We start from the raw sequence: 26,092 nt of genomic DNA, 5'->3' as shown, positions 1-26,092 counted from the left end.
ATGATGAAATAGGCTCAAAGGGGAATTGCTGGTTTTCCTCTGGTTCCACTGAATCTGCATTTGAGTGCCTATGAGTGTTCTCCAGAGCTATTCCTGTCTGTTGAATCAGAAGCCAAGAGTCTTACTACTGGATTCCCATCCTGGGTCTCAGGATGCTTCAATTGCAGTGCTGTATGGCTGTGAACTACTGCATCAATCCCATCCATATCTTTGATCTCCTGGCTCAATTGTCTCGCATGCACCAATTGTAGCTTTGTCAGGGACTCTGTTTCACGCATAGAGCTCCTCTCCACGAGCTCAGCAGATTTCAGAAAAGCCTCCTTCATATTTAACTGTTGGTTAGCAAACATATCTTCTAGGCTAACAGAACATTCAGTGAGGGGATCCATCTGTATAAATTCAGATTTCAAAACTCAATTAATTCCTTGTCTAGGGAGACATTGGTTAAAGCAAACTGATCATGTTTCCCTATAGCCTCTGTTTTGCCAGGAGTTCAAATTCTGGAGTTATCAAATAGCTTGCACTCAGCATGCTGTTGACCAACCTTTGCAAGAGGACTCACAATTGTTTGAGCCCGTTTGAGATTTAGCAAATATTTATTGATTTCATTTATTCCTTGCTGCATCTCCTTTGCCGAATCATTTGAGGAGAAGGTTAAGTTATCCACTCGCAGGCTGTCCAGAGTTTCAACTGTAATGCCTTGTTTATGTAGAACTATCTCAGCAGCTGTCTGTGGGATAACATTTTCCACAGTGGGCTTATCAATGTTATGTAAACTCAGTCTGGCTGTCGAAGATGTTGCAGTATTAACCCTTGCCAGTAGTAATGAGAAAATTGAGGTGTTTTGGAAAACACAGATAGGAAAGATTTGATAGCCGGCCAGAAAAAGCTCTCATTTTGAGAAGCATCAAAGAAACAGTAGATTGACAGAAAGTTAACAAAATTCTTTTGCACTTTGGGGAGGAGGGCAAACATTCAATATCTAAGATAACACTTTGAGGATAACAATGAAGTAGTTGACCTAAAGTGAGTTTAATAGCCTTCTGGGTGGACCAACACCTTCCCATATTGTATGTATTAATAATTATCTGAAGTGCAACCAGATTAGTCTGAAGAATTCTGGTATCAGACGTCTTGCCAGAGTCATTCCCTATGCCCACCGCATTTCTGTTCACAGAAATCTTTGTAATAAAGCCAGCTGTACTAGATGAATGCTTTTGCATAATGGCATCAACTGAAGTCATAATACAATCTACTTTCTGGCTAATTGAGTTTAAATTTTCAAATATTGCAAGGACGGTCCGAGCTGTTAGTAAACATTGTTCTCTAATAAAATCTACTGATAATCTGGGGCACTCATCTGGTTCCAGCTGATGCAAGAGATAGGTTCATTAAAAGCTCTTCATCATTTACCAAGGTATTATCCTACTGCAACTGTCTTTCTTTGATAACTGTTGCTGCTTCAATTTCCTGTTTAGTTTCCTGTTGCTCCAAGAGTGCAAATCTATTTGATGGGAACAGGATAGTTCAAACTTTCAGGCTGTTTTGGTGTCTTACTGTGCTTCGTTGCCATAAATGTATTCAGACGTGTTTGCTTCGAGGTTTTCACCCATCCTTGCACTTCTGGGCTGATACACTGCTTCCCCCCACCTTTTTTCCCCTTTTCCTTTTTCCCCCAGCCCATTGTTTAGGTTAGCTCAAAAATTTACAAGAGGAAATAATGTTCTGTTCTTTATTAAAAACCAAAGAATCCAAAGGAAAACAAAAGCTAAGCAATCGACCAGCTAGCCAGCTGGTCAACAGAGCTCCAGCTGATTAAGTGCATAACTCTTCCCCAAGACAAACTGCAAACAGAGGAGCAGAGTTTAAAAAGGGAAAGCGGGGTTGGGGGGTGGGGGAACTAAAACTAATTAACTCCTCTTTTAAGAGAGTCCATATATAAAACAGCATTAAAAAGGTTTAAAAGTCCAGACATAGAGCAAAAAAGAAAAGGGGGAAAAATTCCCACTGAACAGAGCTAACAAGACCAGTTGCTTTCACATTGCCATCTTGGCCACCTGGCTTCCTGATGAGAAAAGGAAGGTCTTCTGAGGCCCCAGGCTGCTCACCTCAAGGCTGAGAGCCACAAGGTTGAGAGCCCCCATGCTCTCTCCCTTCGGCTTGTGCCCTGGCCCAGCCTGGTCCTTACTGCAGCAGTAACAGCAGCAGCCCTAGTGATGGAACACACCTGGAGGAGACAGGGCAGAAGGAAACAGAACAGCCAGTGCCCTACCCAGGCTGTGTCTCTGCCTTCCCTCCTCTGTGCTTTGTAAGCTCCCACCTCACATGATAATAGTTGCACATGCAAATCCGTACTTGAGCAGGATGAATAGGAGTTGCATAGACCAGTCTTTGAGTAGTGGAGTATGAAGAGAGCATCTTGCTCTTGACTGTGATCTGAAACATTAGCTCCTTTTAAAATGTGACTTGATTTTGTGATACGTGCATAATCTTGGAGGGGCAATCTCAGGGCTATATAGGGCTATACTGATAGGGTAGTACTCATAATGCATAAAGCAGCATGAGCTGTTTTTGTTATATATGAAACTTTTACATATCCACATCTGTCCACGTGCTCACTGTTGGAGGTGTCCACTGAATCAACTGCTCCACCCAGTCAGTGCTACTCCCTAGTGTGTGTGTGTGTGTAGAATTGTGGTCCTAATATACTTCAAGTTCTTGCATATGTTGGGGTTCAGAAGCCACTGTCACAATTATCTCCATGGAAAACTGATATTTGGTTTTGTATGTGTATGTATGGAGCCACCTAATGGCGCAGCGGGGAAATGACTTGATTAGCAAGCCAGAGGTTGCCGGTTCGAATCCCTGCTGGTTTGTTTCCCAGACTATGGGAAACACCTAAATCAGGCAGCAGTGATACAGGAAGAAGTTGAAAGGTGTCATCTCATACTGCGCAGGAGATGGCGATGGTAAATCTCTCCTGTATTCTATCAAAGACAACCACAGGGCTCTGTGGTCGCCAGGAGTTGACATTGTCTCAATGGCACACTTTACCTTTCCTTTATGTGTATGTATTGGAAACTCCAGTTATATTCCCATTTTCACAATGAATATCTCTAATTATTTTATCTTTGTCAAAACACAGCTGTTGTGTGATTTTATTTCCTTGTTCAGCATAGGAGACAAGCTGCTTTAACACTTAAAATAAAATCTCCAAAGATTATAGAAGAGAAACACCTCTGTGTGAGAATCCAAGTTGAAAGTGCCATATATTACCATATTTAAACTCTTCCTTTTTCTTGTTTGCTCACTTAATTCTTGCAACCAGAGAATTCCAGGAAAGTGGCTAAAAAGCCACTATCAGCATGACTCAGGGAATCCAACTGGCTTTCTGAAAGCACGAAGCTGAAACAGCCATTACAAATGATATTGGTTAACAGGCTGTCACTGGGGAGTGCGCGGCATGATTATCTTCATTTGTCTTGGGCTAATTTGGATTTCTACGGGGATGTAATCTTAGTACACTTATGGGTGATAAAGTGCGATTGCTTCAGTCATGCCTACTTATCTCTGCATTTTGCAAGCTGAAAGACAGAAAAGAAAGGGCTTTCTTTCTGTCTGGCTTTTTCTTCTGTTTTTCTTTTTTTGCTGTTACTGAAGCAAGCAAAACAATAACATTTTATGCCTTTCTGATAGTCTTGTTTCCAGTGCACACACAGTATAAATGTAGAAATTTCAGCTTCAGTTAAAATGTTTTGGCAAAAATCCAGAAGCGACTTTCATGTCAACTAATACCTTTATTAGGACCAATGAAAGTAACATAAAGTTGTGAACAGCAGCCTTTAGCAACAAGTCCAGTTAACAGTCACACCAGTTGATAAATGTGTGGGACAAAGAGTGGATCTACATTTGTCTCAGAATCATGTGGTGCAGGTTTTTCTGGGACATAACTCTTTATACCTCAGATGAAGGATCATGTTTGAATGCTCCCTAATAAGGGGTGAAACCCTCTCTGTGTACAGAAAAAGCTAGCAAGTCAGGGAGAATGCTTGAAGGGCTAGTCTTGCCCTTGATGTGCTATTTTTTAGGTGCAGAGAATGAAATGTGTGGTGACTTTAGAGCCTGTCTTCTTCCATATAAAACTAGATGTGAACCATTTCAAAAACTGAATGCTTTTAAACTTTGGCAGTGGAAAAAACTCAAAGAAAATTCTGACAGAATGCTTGTCTCCTTGTCTACACATACATAGCTTCTTTCCTTCTCGGTTAGTTTACAGAACTGATGCACACAGTTGAGCTATCTCTATTATATGTGCTCATAAAACAAGGTTATGTGAACCACTAGCCTTCTGTTTTGGGAATTCTGTGATGGAAGAAGAAGAATTTTATGTCAAGCCAGCATTAGCCAAATCAGCTAGATTCTGTTAAACCAAACATATTTTAGTTAATCTGCTTTGGCAGTACATCTGTTGGAATTCCTGACTCAGTAAAAGAAGTAAAGGGTTTCTCTTTTCAAAACTGCACTGAAGTGTATTGTCGATAAAGTTCATGAACCTGCTTTATATTCCATGTTGGCTGTTTTTCAGCAACCATCCAAAAGCTGCAGTGGTGGTGTTCGGTAGCATGTTTTAAAACTGTTTGACATGGAGAAGTTCTTATGATAACGCATTTCTGCTGATGGTATGGCGATTTTTATCTTCAGATATTGTTTCTGTTCCAAGGTGAATGCCTTCTTGGTGGTTCAGTATCTGATGTTTGTCTTATTTAGAGCATGAGATAAAAATAGATCCTATATCAGGGTCTTCATGAGAGTCCTCTTTTTAAAGGCCTGTTGCATTCCAGATAACTGTAGAAACCAGATTCATTGCCAGCTGGTTTTTCTGTTACTGTTGCATATATTGTTGATGGATTTAAAAATCATTTTACTAAGCAGAGTATTATCTTTCAACCCTCATACAGTTCAGAAGTATTAAAATGTGTCTGGGAACCTTTCTAAAGAAGGCAAGGCAGCTTCTATACAGAAGCACCTTTTAGGGGTAAGAACTTTAGCCTCCTGCAAGCCGTGTTGTCCCAGCTGAGCACCATATTAATTGGAAAGCATACAAGAGATAATCTAGGACATTGGCAATTTTAAGTACTGTCAAAGGTGGACTGCTTTACCCAGGGTCCATCCTCTCCTAGAAACTAACTGCACATGACTGCATTCTGTTGCTACTGCTTACTTGCTCTCTCTTTTCCTACCATGAAGTCTGGCTAACCTTGACCTCAGTAGTCTGGGCCTCAGTGACAGGGAAATGGCTGTGCATCATTGGGATGGCTCTCAAACCCCACCCCACTTCTCTCTTTCTTGCTTGCCTTTCTCAAGGGTAGTGATCAGACTAATATCATGGTTGATAATCCGACTAATGAAACTTTTTATTTATTTATTTACTTCATCTATATCCCGCTCTTACTCCAAGGATCTTAAAGCAGTGTACGTGCTTATTTTTATCTTCACAACAACCCTGTGAGGTAGGTTAGGCTGAGAGACATATGACTGTCCCAGAGTTACTCAGTGAGTTTCATGGTTGAATGGGGATTCCAACCTGGGTCTTCCCAGTCCATCCAGCAGAATGTGGCAGTGTGCATTTTTGTGTGGAGGTGGGGTGGGAGGTAGTGGTGTTATTTTAGCCAGGCGGCTTCCTAAAAGATGATCTGCGGTGCATGATTGGGCTAAGAGCTGTACCAGTGCATGGGCCCTTGCAGCTGGGTGGTCCAAGCGCCCAAATTACCTTGGTGTGCCCCTGCTCATACCATTACCAACACCTTTCAAGTTGGGCCCCAGCACTGATATAGGGCTGCCTCTGAATTTAGTGAAGGAGATAATTTTAGGCATGCAACAGTTGCTGATAGCTTTTTTTAATGCTTCAGCTGTTGCAGAGGAGAATGCCAGGACAATGGCAGAGCCTATATGCTCTTACCCCTGCTTTTTCCAGCCTGCCAAGCAATTTTTGTGAAATCAGCTTTTTACAGGTACAACTGCCTTGCATATTGATGTGCCAGTGGAAATAATAATGACTGGCTTGTCATGGTCATTGATAATGTGCCAGTGGAAATGATAATAAAATGAGTTTTTTAGTTGTAGACTTTACTAATTGGTCTGAAATTATCATGTAACTTTTTATTTTAGGATACAGGAGAAGAAACATGAGTTAGATCAAGAAATCTGACTTCATTTCTGAGAAAGTTGATTTTTTATTTGGCTGTGCTTTATATGTTCTGTGGGAAGGAAAATACAGTATAGAATTCATATATTCCTACTTAAACACATAGGATGGCTCTAGTGAACAGAAGGAGCTTCTGCTGTCAGAACACTTCTCTGTTAAAAGTCTGAATGCCACCCCTCTATCATCTTTATTCATGTATGAATGAATTACTTTAGAATGATCTTTGATCAGATACAGATACACAACAACAATAGTACTGCACCCACATAGGAATTCTAGCCCACAAATAATGAACTTCTGCTCAACAGCAATTTAATGATCTGGGTAGAGCCAAAAGTGTCAACTTTTGGTGAATCTCTATGGCCACCGCACAGAATTTGGTGACACTGTGAGTAATATTGCTATCTGATAACAGGAATGTGGCATAAAGTTCATCCGTTTGGAGAATAATGAACCCATGTTGACTCTCATTATAAAAAGGACAATATAACAAAACATGATGGACAGATTGGACCTCACTTGAGCCACAGGGACAGGTTTCACTGGCCATAGGAACTTTAGTAAATTCCCCATATAAAACTGTTGATGGCAAGACATTATTTCTCACTCTAAAAAACATTCTTTGGTGATTGGACTTAGAGAGTTATGATAGATAGCTGGCAGGTTCCCATCTAGAACAATCAAGTCTCTCTCTTATAGTCTCCAGAATAAGGCTTATTTCATTTTGATGTTCTGTACCTAAGATCCTCTGTTTGAGGGTTTCCTCCCCTTGACTTGATCACACCCTAATAATGACAGATATTCTACAGATAAGCCAAGTGATGAGTTTCCCACTTAATATTTGTGTCCAAGAAGAATGGAACCAATTATCCAAAATAAGGGGAATTAGTCCTGAGGGGCAGGAAAATAATCTTAAACCAGTAATCAAAAATTAAGATCCACACCCTTGTTTCTACCTTCTTTGACCCGTCTCCAGCCTAAGTGCAGTATTGAAGACACATCTGGGGCTTTATTCATATAAACTTCCTGAAGTATCTGAATCTAGCCAAATGTCTGAGGTAAGTAGGGTTGGAAGAACTGGTCACTGCTCTTTATGTTTAGGTGATCTCATTAAAACTCCACAAGGCAAATAATGAAGGCAAAACCATGGTATGGTTTCAGAAGACTGGAAGGTGCTGTGTACTTGAAAGCATTATGATCAGTTTTTTGTGCTTTGGGAAATATGTATATAAACCTTTCCCACCAAATTCTACAATTCTTCTAACTGTAGAGAGGAGCAAGCCATAGCAGAATACAGCCCACTGAAACTGCATTCTCTGACTACTGGAAATCAAATTCAGGGCTGCTCCAGTCCTCCTGCCTTTTTTGGACTAGAACTCCCATAATCCCCAGCCACAGACGTCAGTAGATTATGAGAATTGTAGGCCAACATCTGCAAGAGGGCTACTGAAGTTACTGAAGTTACTCATTGAAGTTACTGAAGCCCTACTCATTGAAGTTACTGAAGCCCTACTCACTTTGATTATGAGACTCCACTGGCCTTGCCCACATATTTTCAAACCTAGCTCCTTGGCTGTGAATGCTGGAAATGACCTTTCCCCAAAATTGAAAGCTGAAGCTCTCAGGGTACTGAGCTGTGTGCCCAGTAAAGTAAAGTTGTGCCATTGAGTCAGTGTCGACTCCTGGCACCCACAGAGTCCTGTGGTTTTCTTTAGTAGAATACAGGAGGGGTTTACCATTACCTCCTCCCACGCAGTGTGAGATGATGCCTTTCAGCACCCTTCCTATATCACTGCTGCCCGATATACCGGCAGGGTTTCGAACCAGCAACCTCTTGCTCACTAGGCAAGTCATTAACAATTTCTACACCATTGTGAAATATGCAGACAGGCTTGACCATAATCAAGCATCCATTCTGTGAGTATAGATGAGAATAATTAACATGTTTGAGGGCAGAAAAATTCCTAATTAGATGTTTTTCTTTATGGAAAGGATTCAGGAAATGAATATAAATACATTTCTTGTTGTCAGCCTATTTGGCAGCTACTCAAAGAAAGTAACATTGAACATGTCTCTGTAATGAATCTTCCTCCAAATTCTCTAGTGCAGCTGTGCCCACCCTGTGGTACTCCAGATGTTGTTGAACTACAATTCCCATCACTCCCAGCTATAGTTTATTGTGGCTGGGTATGATGGGAGTTGTAGTTCTGCAACATCTGGAGTACCACAGGTTGGGAACCCTGCTCTAGTAGAACAGTAACTTTAAAAATGATGTGGGAATCATTCAAGACAATTGCAATCCTTCTTCAGATCTTTCTCGTCTGCATTGAAAAAGGCCCCTTTTCTTCTGTTCAATAAAAATAATAATATGCCTAGGGAGCAAGAGGCTGTCAGTTTGAATCCCCACGGGTATGTTTCCCAGTCTATGGGAAACACCTATATTGGGTAGTAGCGATCTAGGAAGATGATTTTAATGAACGTTCTCAAAATAGAGATAGGCAGAAATTATATAATAATTACCTTGTAAAAGATTATTTCCGCTTAACAAAGTCAGGTTTTGAAGCCTGGAAATCTGCTGAGGTTTTGTAAAGACATCTCAGTTTCCTGGAGTGTTTAAAAGAGAGAAGTAACCATGTAACCTGACAAGTAAAGGAGATGAGAGATACGATGAGAAAACAATGAAACTGGTTATCTGCCATAATCCTGCACTTGAGAATTCAATCATAAAGGTTTGGCATTATAGTCTATTCAGAATATTGCAATTAAAATCTGATTTTGTCTGATGAAATTCAATTCCTTGTCTCAACAAAAAGGGCTTTCTCTCTTTTTTAAAAAAGAAATGATCAGAGAGTACATTTTAATTTGTTTTTTCTCATCAGTGCTTGGCAGCTTTTGTGTAAGGCTATTGAAATAGATGATGGGAGTTGATAAATAAGTTTAGATTACAGAAAGTTTGTGTCTAACTTTGCTAGGCTTTGTCCTCTTGTAAGAGCGAACCCCTCTGGAAAGCAAAAGGAAACATCTGTTTCCAGGTTGCAATTCTTTTCTTTTCTGCATGGAAAATTTCTCCTGAAAAGTAGGAGAATATTTCCTCCTATGTAGGAGTTTGGAACTTTTTCTGGCAGAAAAAGGTTGAGCCATGTACATTATACTTTCATATGGTAAATCAGATCACTGTTTCTTTCAAATAAAATTGGGGAACAATTTCTACCACTTTTGAATTAATTCAAGAAAGTTTAAAGCACCGAATCATCATACATGGGCACGAAATGGTTTCAGATTATAAACCTTTGAGGATTTGATCCGGAATGCAGAGGGAAAATAAACATATCCTTCCTAATGCTAGGCAAGTTCAATGAGGATTGTTCTTGCAATGGCCTGTGAACCTGCTTCTGTCCCCCCCCCCCCCGCCCTTGCAAAATGAACCCATAATCCAGGTCTGTACAACTTTGGCACTCTAGCTGTTGTTGGACTACAACTCCCATCATCACCAGACACAAGGACCGATAGTCAAGGATGATGGGAACTGTAGTCTAAGCAACAAAAACCAAAACCCTGTATGGATTTGACAGTATCAAGAGAGATTTCAGATAATATTAATTACCTGAAAAAATCTTGCGACTACAGGTGGTCTCAAATCCCATTATGGGGACTGAACTGACACTAGTTTCTCCCTTCAGAAAGGAGACTACCTTACTGGAGACTACCTGTAAAGCAAGAATTTTTCAGATAATTGCCACTGATGAAGACAGTTTAGTCTAAATGTGTTTGACAAAACCAGAAGATTGATCAGAAATTGGTAAACCAAAATTGGACATTTTATCTTTCAATCAAAACATATCGAGACTACTTGGGAACATATGTCAACACTCTTCCCATTCATTGATGGCATGGTATTTTAGGCATGATTGAATTCAACATTTTCGATAGGGTTTTAATAAACTTTTAATGATCATAAGACTATTTTAATGAAATTTTATTGACCATTTTTCATCAACTTTATTGTAGTGTGTAGATGTATTGATTTGAATTCATTATATTTAACATAGTTTGGATAATTCTTAGCCATTGAGTTTTATTGCTATTATAGTAAAACAGTAGCATTTGGATTTTTAATTTTTTTTTAATGTCTAACTGTAGTCCAAGAGCAGCTGGAGGGCCAAAGTTGAGTAGCCCTGCCTTAATCTAAGGTCTGTTCCACAAGTTATGTGCAGCAAACACAAATTAGACAGAGCTGGACAGACAGAGCACAGTTGACAGAACGGGAGCCCTGTGGTTGTCTTTGGTAGAATACAGGAGGGGTTTACCATTGCCTCCTCCTGCACAGTATGAGAAGATGCCTTTCAGCTTCTTCCTGTATCGCTGCTGCCCAATATAGGTGTTTCCCATAGTCTGGGAAACACACCAGTGGGGATTTGACCTGGCAATCTCTGGTTTGCTAATCAAGTCATTTCCCCACTGCACCATTAGGTGGAAGAAACTCTAAAATTGCGAGTATCTCTGGAATGATGTCACACACTACTTGCATTCACACAGTGTTTCCAGAGAAATAATATTATTTATTTGTATATTTATTTATTTGATATACCACCCTTCCAGGAGAGCTGGTCTTGTGGTAGCAAGCATGACTTGTGCCCTTAGCTAAGCAGGGTCTGCCTTGGTTGCATATGAATGGGAGTCTAGAAGTGTGACCACTGTAAGATAGTCTCCTCATGGGATAGAGCCGTCCTAGGAAGAGCAGAAGGTTTCAAGTTCCCTCCCTGGCTTCTCCAAGATAGGGCTGAGAGAGATTCCTGCCTGCAACCTTGGAGAAGCTGCTGCCAGTCTGTGAAGACAATACTGAGCTAGATAGGTCTGACTCAGTATATGGCAGCTTCCTATGTTCCAAAGATGACTCCGGGCAGTTAGTCATCCTATTCTTGAATTGGAAATGTTTCAAATGGTAGTTGACATCCAGGGCGGCAATCTGGGGGTGCAGTGGAGCTGCGTTCCCAAGAAGAGAAAGTGCTCTGAACATAACCAGAGTCACCCAGGCAGCCGAGTGCACAGGGGAGAGGGGAGGGGGTGTGATTTTTCACTACTCTCTTGCCTCCATAAATGCTCTTTGCCTTTAAAAAAATATGTTGTTAAAGGCCACACAGTCCTGAAGGACATATTTCTGGAAGGCAAAGAACATTTTTAGAGGAGTGAAGAGCAATGAAAATCACACACACACACACACACACCTTGTGCTCTGCTGCTTGGGAAGAGTCTGGTTAAGTTCAGAGCAGCCTCTGTGCACAGGAGCTGTGTCCCCACATTGCTGGTCTAGATATCAGCAACTGTGTTTTTCTGTGTCCAAAATGGTAATGAACATACTTAATTGGATGGACTGCATGAAAAATAACTTAACTAGCCACAGTTCTGGGAACTACCATTCAAAAGCAAAACAACTTTTCCGCTACAGTAGTATGTACAGCCATGAAGCTGACTGGGTAATCTTGGGCAATCAATCACTAGCTCTCAGCCTAGCCTACCTCACAAGTCAAAAGCAAGTGTTCCCTTTACGCTGCCCTGTGCTCCTTGGAGGAAGCTTGGGATAGAAATGTGGATAATAAATAGATATTCACAAGTTTGTTTTTTAAAAATTGCATTAAGGGGAAATGCATCACTTGTGGAAATGTAAAGGAAAGCTATTAAACTGGACTCAGACTGTGTGTATGGATGAGTTTCATTGTAGCATTGAATTCTACAATGCATTTTCATGAAACTGTCGTATAATATTAATCCATATTGTGACTGCAGGAACAACTTAATTCCTCAGAAATTTAATTCCTCCCCCTCTGTTCACAACAGATTTTCTGGAAAGGTAAAAGTAGCAGTTGGGCTAGGCAGATTAGAGTGTTCACCCACATCTTGACAATTTCATTTTCCCTTATGCTACAGCGTCTGCTACTCTTTAGCTGTATTTCACTGAATATCAATTAAGGAACAGGACAGACATTGGGAAGCAACTAAAGAAATGATGGGATTTTAGCCAATTTGAATGCAGGGGAGGTAAATTGGGAGTTGCCTAGAAAGAATATTTCAGCTTTACTCTCTTCATTGCAGCTCTTTCCACTTGGTCTGAAGAAAGACAAATTAGAATTTTTGTTTTGATGTTTTTGTTCTCCGTTATCATTGGGTAAAAATGTTAAGCTAGCTTTCTTCACCCCCATGCAGGGAGCCTAGCTAAGTAGTCTGTGCCAAAGCTGCTTAGCAGATGGCACTTGAGTAGTCAGCAACATCCCTACTCAGGTTTAAAGCATATTATGGAGGTCTACCAGACTAGTGAATAAGACCCCATCCCTCCCTGGTGTTACTATCAATTCTCCAACTAAATGGTGCAGTAGACAGCCATCTGTCAGACCAGACTACACTTTAAAGAAGATCTGTGTCCATCAATTTTGACAACTTTTGTCTCTTGAAATAAATTAAACTGTATGTATGCCTTTTTACACATCACATTTTCTGTATAAATCATTATGTAATAATTAATTATTTACTTTCTATATTATATAAAGCAAAACATAGTTTGATTTAGTAATATGTTATATGTAAGTAGAATAAAACCTAAATTATTAAAAATTAGGAGGAGGAGATGGTCAGATAGCATGCTGTGAGGCCATTTTTTAATTGAAACTTGTCACCTGCGTTTCAAGATGGGCCAAGCCTCCATCAAAGTAGAGGCCACCAGTTCTATCAAGAAATGGGAGATTAAAACAGCAGACCTGTACTTTTGTGTGTTAATTGTGTCAGGGAGGAGATCTGGTCTTGTGGTAGTGAGCATTACATGTACCCTTAGCTAAGCAGGGTCTGCTCTCTGGTTGCATATGAATGGGAGACTAGATGTATGAGCACTGTAAGATATTCCCCTTAGGGGATGGAGATGCTCTGGGAAGAGCAGAAGGTTCCAGGTTCCCTCCCTGGCATCTCCAAGATAGGGCTGAGAGAGATTCCTGCCTGCTACCTTGGAGAAGCCACTGCCAGTCTGTGTACAGGTGAAACTTGGAAAATTAGAATATCGTGCAAAAGTCCATTAATTTCAGTAATGCAAATTAAAAGGTGAAACTGATATATGAGACAGACGTATTACATGCAAAGCGAGATAAGTCAAGCCTTAATTTGTTATAATTGTGATGATCATGGCATACAGCTCATGAAAACCCCAATCTCAGAAAATTAGAATATTACATGGAACCAAGAAGACAAGGATTGAAGAATAGAACAATATCGGACCTCTGAAAAGTATAAGCATGCATATGTATTCAGTACTTGGTTTGGGCCCCTTTTGCAGCAATTACTGCCTCAATGCAGCGTGGCATGGATGCTATCAGCCTGTGGCACTGATGAGGTATTATGGAAGACCAGGATGCTTCATTAGCGGCCTTCAGCAATTCTGCATTGTTTGGTCTCATGTCTCTCATCCTTCTCTTGGCAATGCCCCATAGATTCTCTATGGGGTCAGGTCAGGCGAGTTTGCTGGCCAATCAAGCACAGTACACTGTATACTTTTCAGAGGTCCGATATTGTTCTATTCTTCAATCCTTGTCTTGGTTCCATGTAATATTCTAATTTTCTGAGATTGTGGATTTGGGGTTTTCATGAGCTGTACGCCATGATCATCACAATTATAACAAATTAAGGCTTGACTTATCTCGCTTTGCATGTAATGCGTCTGTCTCATATATCAGTTTCACCTTTTAATTTGCATTACTGAAATTAATGGACTTTTGCACGATATTCTAATTTTCCGAGTTTCACCTGTAGACAGTACTGAGCTAGATGGACCTATGGTCTGACTCAGTATATGGCAGCTTCCTGTGTTCCTACTTTAGGAAGCAAGAGAATAGAAAATGCCTTTAACTTGAGATAGAGGATTGTGAGATGAACAATGTATTCTGTATTATTCAGTATTCGGATGTCAGCACTTGTTGTTTAAAACAAATTTCTACTCCACATGACTGCAAAGATGAAATTGAGTCTGCCTGGTAGAATTGTAGAAGCTGAAAATAGAACTGACCATGATGCCAGATGTGTGGGGGTGGGCATTCTGGTGGTGGGGTAGCTGTATGCTTAGGTCTTTTTCCTTCTTCATGACTAGCAAAGCCAGGATTCTGAAAATAGCAAATATTCAAATATGCTTGTTTTATGTAATTTATCCAGTTTTCTTGATGCAGACCACTGAGGTACTGTTTTTGTTTTTATTTTTTAAAGAATAGAAGCAGCTTACTTTTAGCCATGGTTGATAATGTGTTTTTGAGTCTTGGATCCCTGATGTGTTCTGCCAATTCTCTGGAGATATTGCCACTTCTCGTATGGATGCTTCTCAAGGAGGGTGGATGCAGTTCTCGATAGCTGAATAAATAGATGTGGCACTTTAGTAATTCTCACTTTAAGGTCTCGTTATGGTAACAAGAAATGTAGTGATTTTTTCTTCTTCTTTCCCCCACCATCTACAGAATGTGATAAGCTGCGGAGAGATGGCTATCGAAGTTCTCAATACTATTCTCAGGGTCCAACCTTCTCCTCCTCTTCCAGTGCAATCTGCGGAAGTTACCAAGATGACTATGAAGAAATTGAACAAAAGGTAAGGTAGCAGACTCCCTACAAGATGATGATGTGTATTACACAATCCAAAAGTGAATTGGCATACAAATAGAGATGTGCAAAATGTACTTTATTCAGAAATTATTATTTGACTCTTTAAAACATGCTGTTTTGAAAACACCAGAAGGTCTTGCATTACAGAGTAACTTAATAAAAGACAATCACAATGTTCTTGGCAATGTTCCAGGGAGAAAACAACCACCACTGATTTATGAACAAGTAGAACATATAACCATTACCCTTTTGTAAACACGCTAGCACTGTAGAAAATACAATAAGTATTCAGAATTTGCCCTATTTATTTCAGACAGGCATTGTTCCATAGAAGATATAAATAAATGACAAGCACAGACAAGTGCACGATAGAGTCAGTGCAATTATATTTTCTATTGTGGTTCCTTGCTGGTTGATGGTTGATTTGCTTTGTTATGATCTATATGAAATCTACTCTTAGTAATTCTGGTTCCTTATGCTGATTTTAGATTCCATTTTGTGTTCTTAGTGCTTTGCTTTCTGTATTTATTCAGTCCATATCCAGCACATCTCACATTCTAAGCTTATAAGTCCATGGTTCAGCTCACACTTCAGCCATTAACTCCCTAGCTGCCCTGTGTGAGTCACAGCCTTTCAGCCTCACCACTCATACGTACGGTATGTCTGGAGTACATACGGATAAGAATATTGGTCTACTTTACAAGGTGTGGCAAAAATTACTGAACTCATGTATATTAAACACTGTGAACACTCAGGAGGAGCACCATATAACTGCTAAATTCCTGTAATGTCCACCTTTTAAACTCATTTTATCCTTAAGTTGAAGGCTGAGTACTTTTAAAAACAATGGGCATGATCTTATTCTGGGATCCTTGTGAGGCTGAATCAAAACTTCCACCTTCCCTGTCAGCCCTGAAGCTGGTAAGTGTGTATGTATGTATTTAAAATAAAATAAAAACCAGTATTTATTTATTAAAAATATTTTTGCCCTTCCTTCCAGGACAATACTGCTTGGGAGCGGCTCACACAAAAAGCAGTATAAAACAATAAAAAATTGGTAGAACTACTAAAAACAGGAAGCCATTAGAACCAGATTTTTAAAATACAAGTTAAAAAGTTTAAAACACACCAGATAAACTACAGATAAATTTTAAATGCCTCTCTGAAAGCATGGGTCTTGAGCTGTTTTTTAAAGACCTTAAGGGAGGGAGCACAGTGAAGCTCTTCCAGGAAGGCGTTCCAATCGAGGGGCCGGAACTCAGAGGGCCCTGTCTCTAGGCCCTGCCAACCGAATCTCTGTTAGTGGTGGGGCCTGAGCAGGGCCTGAGATGATGGAAAGGGCTCTGGCAGGTTCATGTGAGTGAATGCGGTCCGACAGATACCCTGACTCCATGCTCTGTACATTGAAAGTGCAGGTCAAGACCAGCACTTTGAATCTAGCCCAGAAGTAAACTGGTAACCAATGAAGCTGCTGCAGAATGCATGTAATACTTTTGAAGTGACCCGTGCCCACCCGCATCCTTGCAGCAGCATTCTGGACCAGCTGAAGCTTCCGAACCATTTCCCGGGAGTGCATTGCAGTAGGCAAGGAGCTGTGGCAAGAAGCCACAGTGCGGGTGAGGGGAGGATGCAGAGATGGGGGAGGAGCCCTTGCTGCCCCCCCCCTTGCCAGGCATATGTTCTTGGAACACGTTGGGACACAGTTCGCTCTGCCCCTGGCACAGTTCAGGACTCCGTAAGGAATAGAATGGATCCTTGCGGTACTCTAAAGGCCAAGAAATTGAGCAGGCCTCCCCCAGCACCACCTTCTGAGTACAGCCCTCCAGATAAGGTTGGAACCACTGTAAAATCATGCCCCCAGAAAGGCAACCCGGAAGGATACCATGCTTGATGGTACTGAAAGCCACTGAGTGGTCCAGGAGAATCAACAGTGTCACATTCCTTCTGTCTGTCTTCCAGTGTAGGCCATCCATCCATTAGGGTGACCAAGGCAGTTTCCGTACCTTATCTGGGCTGGAAACCAAACTGGAAAGGATCCAAGTAATCAGTTTCATCTAGGGCCATCTGGAGCTGAGATGCCACCACACACTCCAACACCCTGCCCAAGAATGGAAGGTTGGAAACTGGCCAGAAGTTATTTAAGACAGCTGGGTTCAGAGAAGGTTTTTAGCTGGGAGGGGGTACCACTCCCTACTTCAGGGAGGCATTTACTATCCCTGCCACCAACAGACTCTGTCACGCTATTTCTCAAGGCTGTGGATGATTTCTTTTCAAGTAAATGGCTTTAGAACTGAGTGACATTTTGTCTTTGCTGCTTTGGGGGCTGGGCTTCTTATCAGAGAGCAAATAAATAAGTTGTGCAATTTCCCCCCTCTGTTGCACAATGTTGATCTTATGAAATGAAATGCTGATTATATATGTTTTATATATGTTATATTATATATGGCAAAATGCTGATTATATATGTTTTTACTTGCACAGATATTCAGTTTGATTAAAATTGAGGACACCACTTAGGAGCAATATATGACTTGTTATTTTTTATTTTAAGATTGTGAATCTGCTATGAACTAATGTGTGCTTTGTATTTTATATTATATTTATAAACCACTTGATATAGATAATCTCCAGGTGGTTTGTATACAATTCTGAAATTTAAAAAACAATCAGAAATTAAAAACAATTAAATACAGTAATATAATTTTTGTTTTAACTAGAAGACTAAAAAAGACAGGTGTATCTTAAGAGCTTTCTTGAAGGCAGCTAGGAATGGGGAAGTCCTCATCCTGACAGGGATCACGTTCCAAAATCCTGGGACTGCTATAAGGAAGAATGTAGAGCCAAATACTGCCTAAGTGCTAAGCACAAGAACTACTGCTTTTGTTTCTGTCAAATATTGTATTCTGGAGTACTTTAAAAATCCAGTTGCTGTTGTTCAAACAGTAGTTTATTGAAAAAGAAGAGGTTATTGAATGTGCAGTTGACACTGTTTTGAGTAATACCGATTAACTCAGAACCATTAATCCTTTTGCTGGATTAAGTTTAATTGGATCGTACGTTACTCAAAACACAGTTGTTGTTTTTCATTCAGACTGCTGATTTGTGTTTGAGTTTGTAGGCTATAACTATCATTAGTCCGATTTGTAGCCTGTTGAAAATTAAGGTCCTTTAAATTTACTTTGATTAAAATCAACTAATTTATTCCATAAATACACCAAAGAGCAATTCTTCCATTTAATGGTAAAATTATACTTCTATTAATGCTCATTTGAGTGCATTAGACTGGAAATATCAGAATTTCTGGTTATCTTAGCACAGTATTTCCAAACTTTATTCCTAAGGGGTTTTTTCTGGATTACAAATACAGCGGATATTTATATCTGCTCCTCAGTCTCCTTGACAGTCTTTAGGAAAAAAATAAAGATGTGGCTCTTCACCAGTCTTTTGAATGAGAGTATTGTTTTTTTACTGCTGTTGCCTTGTTATTATTATTAATTTATTATTTATTTTAAATATTTATACCCCGCCCCTCCAGTGCACTACTGCTCGGGGTGGCTCACAATAAGACAGACACAGATACAATAAAAGTAATATGTATATTACTATTAAATTTTTATATAGAGATTTTTAAAATATTTATAGTATAGTATAGTATAGTATAGTATAGTATAGTATAGTATAGTATAGTATAGGTACTTTTATATTATGTATTTTAATTTTTGAGATCATCTGTACCATTATATTTTAATTATGCGCTGTTCTAATTATATTGTAAACCACTTTGAGATTATTTTAAGGAAAAGCGGTATATAAATTGAACAATAAATAAATATACAGGTTAAGCCTGTTATCCATGGGAGGTTCCGTTCCATGAGGGAACTGTGGATATAAGAACCATGGATAGCAGGGCATTGCAGCAATGGGAATGGGGCAAGGGGAGGTTAGGGTCTTGGAGACAGGGGGAAAGGGCAAAAATGGAAGGAAATCCTGAAATAAAGTGCCATACTCCACAGGTCTCAAACCTTACAGGAATGCCCCTCACCCAAGTCCCAAAATTCATTAGTTGTCTGTGAAAAATCACAGATTTTGTGAAAATTTAAAATGGGCCACAATATGGCTTCTGCTCCCAAAATGGTGGCTGGAAATAACCTCGGAGGTCATTTCTGGCCACCCCCAAAATGTGGATATCTGAATTTAACCATTTATTAATCACCCCCCTCCCCACATATGCTGAGATCTGGTGTCAATTACCGGACTGCGGATATGAAAAACCATGGATGTCGAATCCATTAATGGCGAGGGTCTTCTGTATTGCTTTTCAACAAAAGTTCTCAAAGTGGTTTACATAGATATAAACAAACAAACAAACTTGCTCCCTGTTCCCAAAGGGCTCATAATCTAAAAAAGAAACATAAGATAACCAGAAACTGCCACTGGAGGGATGCTGTGCTAGGGATGGATAGGGCCAGTTGCTCTCCCCCTGCTAAATAAAGAGAATCCCCACTTTTAAAAAGGTGCCTCTCTGTTCAGTTAGCAGGAACAAATTAAAACTGGAGGCACATATCTCTCTATCTCTATCTTTGATATATGTATAAGTGAAATGTGCCTTTAGTTTTAATCCAGAAAAAGCTGCATTCTTCATGTAGCTGCAACACAGCTCATTTAACATTGCTTTCCAGGGTCCCCTTCTCTCACCCCACTTTGTTCAGTCAGTTAGGCTTTAGGGATGTGCACGAAACACGATTCAGGTGCCAAATCACAGCACATTACTTTAACATGGAGGGAGAGCATATCCATACCTGCTCCTCCGCCACTTGCCATCATTTTCTCTGCCTCCCCAGATATCATCATGCGCTGCCAGCACTCTCTCCCAGTTGCCCCTGCACCGCGCTGGTACACACATGGCCTCCGCGAATGCATGACATTCATTTGTGTGGTCAGCATGGTTGCTGACCACGCAAATGGTCAATTTTAGAGATGTGCAAGCAGGTTAGATGTCGAGCCGGCTCTATATTGAACTAGTTTGGTTCGACAGTTCGGAGTCAAACCAAACCACCCCCTGTTCGGTCTGACCCCAGACCAACCCCCCCCCCAGCTGTTTTTTGTTTTGTTTTTTTAAATAGTACTTACACCCTCTGGGAGGCTTCTCCAAGGCTTCTCCATGGACGGTCCCTACCCAGACTTCCTCATGCCAAAAATTGCCCGGTTCAGGTGTTCTTCAGCCATTTCCGGGCCTTTCTCCCATCATGGTGGCCATTTTAGGGGCCCATTGCGCATGCGTGGAGGCCTCCAAAATGGCTGCTGTAAGAGGGAAAGGGCCAGAAAGGGCTGAAGAATGCCCAGACTGGGTGATTTTTGGCATGAGGAAGGCTACGGGGAGAGAGAAACCTCAGCGGACACTGCCCACAGCCTCAGACAAGCTCCTCGATGGGGTTAGTACTGTTTTTTTTTTTAACTTACTAACCCCTCCACAACCAAACCGGGGGTGCAATTTGCTGAAGGGGGGGAACTGGTCCAGTCCAGTTTGGGTCAAGTTCAGACTTAAACCGAACCTGGCCTGCCAGTTTTGTGCACACCCCTAGTCACTGTGCATGCGCAGAGGCCATGTGTGTGCCAGCGTTGTACAGGGGCAGCTGGGGGAGAGCACTGCTGGTGCGCGATAAGAGCTGAGGTGGCGCTGCTATTAAGTAAGTGGTGGCAAGTAGCAGAAGTGTAGATATGTCCATGTTAAAGGGGATGTGTAATCCTTCCATGGCGGTGAGTGGCAGAAGAGCAGGTATGTCTGTGTTAAAGGGGATGTGTAATATTTCCATGTTAAAGGCATATGCTGTGATTTGGCATATGAATCGTGTTTTGTGCCTATGAGGCTTCAGGGATTACATAATGCTTATTGGACAATGGTGATGCTTCTAGGATTTCCTCTGGCCTATCATCTGCAATGTAGACTGCATCAAGGAATCTTATTATGTCCTTGGGATGATGTTACTGCTTGTATATAAGCAGAAAGAGGGAGAATCAACTTTTCAAGGGCCCTCCCTGTTCTGATGTCTATAAAGTGGTGGAAGCAGTTAGTTTTTCAAGGACTGCGTCTGCCCTAGTCATGGTGCACAGTTACTGCTCTAGTCTAATGACATCTGCTCTATCTACTTCAGTATTACAATGGAAACAAGTAGCTCAGAGGCCCAGGACTTCATGAAAGTTTTGTCTTTTGTATTTCTCATTGCAAAAATCTGTTAAGCATCTCAGAGCGAGCAAGATTACATACACAATTTAATTTTGAAAATAAGGGAATAGTTAAATTGATTGATTGATTTGATTTGACTGATTGATTTTATTTATATACTGCCCTTCCAAAAATGGCTTAGGGCAGTTTAGTAAATAAGAAACTTACGAAGAGAACAGCAGCGAGGCAGTAGATGGGCACGGAGAGATGGACTATGCTTGCTTCTCCCCAGCCTTGTATTGAGTAAGACTGCGGAGTGCCTGAATTCTGTGCATAGCTGGCAGCAGTGGTAGTCCAATATTGGGATCTGGGGCAGCACACTATGGAAGATGGAGGCAAGACCGAGCCTGGGCCTAGATTAATCAGTAGGTAATCTGGTTTGTGGCTCCAGCTCTGGTCTGAACATATAAAACTGTCTTATAGTGAATCAGAATATTACAGTGAGTCAGCCCACGAAGCTCAATATTGTTTACACTGACTGAAGAATATCAGTTAAAGGGGAAATCCTCTGCCCCTGAGGCATGCATTCAGGTAAGGTTGATATGTCTTCTGATGCCTCTGTGGGACTGACATAGTAGAGAAGAGAGGAGTTTCTGGGTAGTATTAATCCATATTTAAGAAGGTTGCAAGGAAACATTCTTGGGAGCAGGAGTTACTGTCTGGATTCTTCCTTCACTTAACCCAGGTGCTTTCCAGACTAGACCCTACAATGAGGTCAGGAGTCGGGACGTATCTCGGAAGTGTGCTTCCACACTTCCTGTGTCATGACACCGCAGTACCTACGCAGACAGCAGGGTGCCGTTCACATTTCCAATGCCTTGTGGCGAATTTAATAGCTGTGATATAGAGCAAGGATGTCGTACATCTGGCGTGAAAAAGTTGCTGTTTTGGGTGGTTGTTAGTTGCTGCGAGGCTGCTCCCCCTGTTGTTTATATTCCGAATGCAATTTGCCCAAACGGAGGCATTTTGCTGCTGTTCCAGCAGCTAGTCTAGAAATCACCCCGAGGAAGTGTCTGCCACCATGACTGCTTCCTGAACAGTGTTCCCTCTAACAGGGATTCCCATATGTTGTTGGCTACAGCTCCCAGAATCTCCAGCCAAAGGCCACTGAAGCTGGGGATGCTGGCAGCTGTAGTCAACATCATCTGGGAGTCCTTGTTAGAGGGAACAATGTTCCTGAAATAGTCTAGGAAGAGAATCTAACCTGATTTTCAGGGCCCTCAGTTATCCCAGGACCCCTTTTCTGATGCAGAAGTGTCTGGGTCCAGGGCTTCGACGACACTCCTTTAGACTTAATTCATTCAAATAGATGCTGAAAAGAGAGTACTCCGTCCCTGGAGAGTACTGCTCTATCCCTGTTGGCTTTTAGACAACAACTGAAGACGCATCTCTTCAGCCAAGCTTTTTACCTGGTAGTTTTCATGGGTATTTTAATTTGATCTTTTTATATGCTTTAATTGTTAAAATTTCTTGGTTTGTTTTTATTGCTGTAAACCACCTAGAGACTTCAGTAATGGGTGGTATACAAATGTTAAATAAATAAAAATACTCATATTAAGAATTACACTTTGTGGCTGGGGATGTGATGGGAGTTGTAGGTCATCAACAGCTGAAGTGCCAAATTGCCTACCCTAATAACAGTGTTTCCCTGGGAAGTTCTCACTTTGACTGAGACAGACATGATTTGTCATAGATTGGGATGATTATGTGCAGTCTATTTTTTTCAGTGTGTGAACTTGTAAAGTCCTTTGTACATAGTCACTTGTTCTGCATTTCTCCCCATTGTGAATCCACTGAACTGGCTGGTGTTCTCTAGAAATGATTTGCACTTTAAATGGAAACATGACTTAATACAGTAGTATTCTGCTCTCTCATCACTGGAATACATTTTGCTCTACATGGAAAATGTGCCACGTTCAGTAGTGACATTTCTCTGCTTTCTGAAATAGGTATGCTATGTAAGAAACTGTACACTGTGTCTGTTGTGTCCTTTTTATGTGTTTCCCCCCTCATTCTCTTTGTCACTCATTCTTCTTTCTTTTTCTCTCTCACTCAACAGTCTAGTCTGTTAGACTGCCTCCCTCAATCTTGCCTTAGCGCCTGCTGTTGTTTGATTCCATGGAAGATCAAGGTACCTAGCCCAAAACTGGAGCATCCAGCTGTAATATCTTCAGCTTGATGTTACTGTCACGTTAGAATATTCCGAAGTCTAATTTATGCTGTCCTTGTTTTTAATTTGTCACCTCTGCTGCTTCCCTTGTACAAAAAAACCCACCCAACCTTGTAGTGATAATAGAATTATCCTTTCCCTTTTAATGTCATCTCCATTTTTTTGACAACCCAGAACACTCCATTTTGTGGATTAACTCATTTTTCTTGCTTTTCATAATTTGTTAACAGTTGCTATTCTCCAAGCAGGTTTTATTAATAGTTACTAACTTTTACAAGTTGTTATAATCTTTGTCATGTGGATTATTTTTGTTTTCTCCATAACTAGTGTACCACCCAGGGACTTTGTAAGGGATGGTATAGAAATGTACCAAATAAATAAACTTAATGCAAATTGTAAGCCACATTTCCAAGGGAATCATCATATCATATCTGTCCCGAAACAGGGAAGACAAAACAACTTTGAATCTGGAGAAAGATTTTGTTACTTTTGGTCACGAAGTATCTTTTACAGCCGTTTGTCTATGATCTCCATGACTCAGTGCAAAGTGTAGGTGGAGAGGGGATATTAATTGCATTGACTCATGGAACTGAGATTTAGGGCTGAGGTCTTCAAGGAAGCCAAAGGGAAGTAGACACTAGCCTTGATGGGATTTGAAAATCACATTCTGAATGGAAACCTTGCTGGTATTAATAGCATTGGTCTGGACTCTCCTGCTTATTTAAGGAAGAAATAAGAAACACTTGTAATGCTTAAGGAATATTTGTAATACTATACTTAGCTATTGAAAATCTTTGAGTGCATACAGTGGGTATAGGAAAGAATCACCCCCTTTGATAGACCTTAAATTCTGGTTCCCTTACATCCTGAAATGAAAACACAAAGAAAATTCCCTTCACCAGCTGTACTTATCCAATGCAACCTATAACATCCAACTGAAAAACATCACAATTACAGTCCAGAAATAAAAAACAAGAATTACTCAGATTGAAAAAGGATCACCCCCCCCCACAATGTCAATATTTTGTTGAACCACCTTTTGCTTTAATAACAGCCTTGAGTCTGTTGGGATACTTCTCTATCAACCTTGCACATCTAGACGGAACAATATTTACCCACTCCTCCATACAGAACTGTTCAAGTTCGGTCACATTGGATGGTAGGTGTTGGTGGACTGCTATCCTCCCTGGATCCGGTCGGCCCTCCAAACTGGATGGAAGAGCAAGGAGGAAACTGGTAAGAGAGGTTACCAAGAGACCAATGGCCACTCTGAAGGAGTTAAAGGACTTCATGGCAAAGAGTGGTTGTTCTGTGCATGTGACAACAATTTCACGAGCGCTCCACAGATGTGGCTTGTTCGGGAGGGTCACAAGGAGAAAGCCACTTCTCAAGAAAGGCCACATTAAAGCTCGTTTGAGCTTTGCCAGAAGGCACCTTGAAGATTCTGATGCCAAATGGGAAAAGGTCTTATGGTCAGATGAGACCAAGATTGAACTATTTGGCCTCAACACCAAACAGTACACCTGGCGTAAATCCAACGCAGCTCACCATCCACAACACACCATACCTACAGTGAAGCATGGAGGTGGCAGCATCCTGTTGTGGGGGTGTTTCTCTGCCTCAGGGACTGGGGCTCTCGTTAGGGTAGAAGGAAAAATGGATGGGGCAAAATACCGTCAGATTCCGGAAGAAAACCTGCTACCCTCTGCCAGACAGTTGAGGATGGGCAGATGATTCACCTTTCAACATGACAACGATCCGAAGCACACAGCAAAATTGACCACACAGTGGCTGAAGGAGAAAAAAGTGAACATCCTCATGTGGCCTAGTCAGAGCCCAGACCTAAATCCCATAGAAAATCTGTGGAGAGATTTGAAGATAGCAGTCCACCAACACCTACCATCCAATGTGACCGAACTTAAACAGTTCTGTATGGAGGAGTGGGCAAATATTGCTCCGTCTAGATGGCCAAGGTTGATAAAGAAGTATCCCAACAGACTCAAGGCTGTTATTAAAGCAAAAGGTGGTTCAACAAAATATTGACATGGGGGGGGGGTGATCCTTTTTCAATCTCAGTAATTCTTGTTTTTTATTTCTGACATTTTTTCTGGACTGTAATTGTGATGTTTTTCAGTTGGATGTTATAGGTTGCATTGGATAAGTACAGCTGGTGAAGGGAATTTTCTTTGTGTTTTCATTTCAGGATGTAAGGGAACCAGAATTTAAGGTCTATCAAAGGGGGTGATTCTTTCCTATACCCACTGTAGAAGATGAGTTTTCTTGTGACTGATGTTGCTTCCTAATTTCTTATAGTTGTATGTAAGCAGCGGTTGTAAGTATGTTTTCATACAATGCACCACTATATTTATGAATAAAATGTCTGGAATACAGGTTTATTTATTTACAGCATTTATGTAACTAATTTTGTAAATGTCACCTTGTACTGACTCTTCACAATTGTACTGGAATAAACAAAAAATCCTACTAATTCTAGGTCATACAGTTTTCTCCAGAATAATTTTTTGTCTGGAGACAAAATAGTTAATTTTCTGGAGCACAGCCAAAGAATGAAAACAATTTGAGAAGGATTTGTTTTAGCGAAGAATGTGGCTTAGTTCAGCATAATGTGAAACCATGACACTTCCTGTTATGTGCACAGACTGCAGCAAGCCTTGGGTTCATGAGCCCCCTCTTCTTGCTCCCTCCTTCACAAGTAAGAGAAGAGTTAAAGTTTGAGTTTGGAGCAAGCTTCAGTTTCCTGTTTCATCCAAATGTGGAAAACTGGGCATTGTCTAAACCAGGGCTTCTCAATGTTGGGTCCCCAGATGTTATTGGACTTCAACTCCCATAATCCCCAGCCCCAGGGACCTTT

The 26,092-nt window shown here is 40.8% G+C and overlaps 1 protein-coding gene across 13 annotated transcripts in view; it reads left to right on the top strand.

Annotated features, from left to right (window-relative positions):
* NHSL1 (NHS like 1) overlaps window positions 1-26,092 on the top strand; it is a 228,783-nt gene that overhangs the window by 167,164 nt on the left and 35,527 nt on the right. For all 13 annotated transcript variants that reach the window (XM_053289204.1, XM_053289198.1, XM_053289211.1 and 10 more), the window contains exon 3: window positions 14,686-14,813. In XM_053289204.1, coding sequence (XP_053145179.1) covers window positions 14,686-14,813 — 128 coding nt within the window. The remainder of the gene's footprint in view (window positions 1-14,685; window positions 14,814-26,092) is intronic.

The sequence above is a fragment of the Hemicordylus capensis genome, chromosome 1, assembly GCF_027244095.1.
Source record: "Hemicordylus capensis ecotype Gifberg chromosome 1, rHemCap1.1.pri, whole genome shotgun sequence".
Taxonomy (NCBI): domain Eukaryota; kingdom Metazoa; phylum Chordata; class Lepidosauria; order Squamata; family Cordylidae; genus Hemicordylus; species Hemicordylus capensis.
The sequence above is the reverse complement of the archived record's forward strand: the minus strand, read 5'-3'. Positions and strand labels throughout refer to the sequence as shown.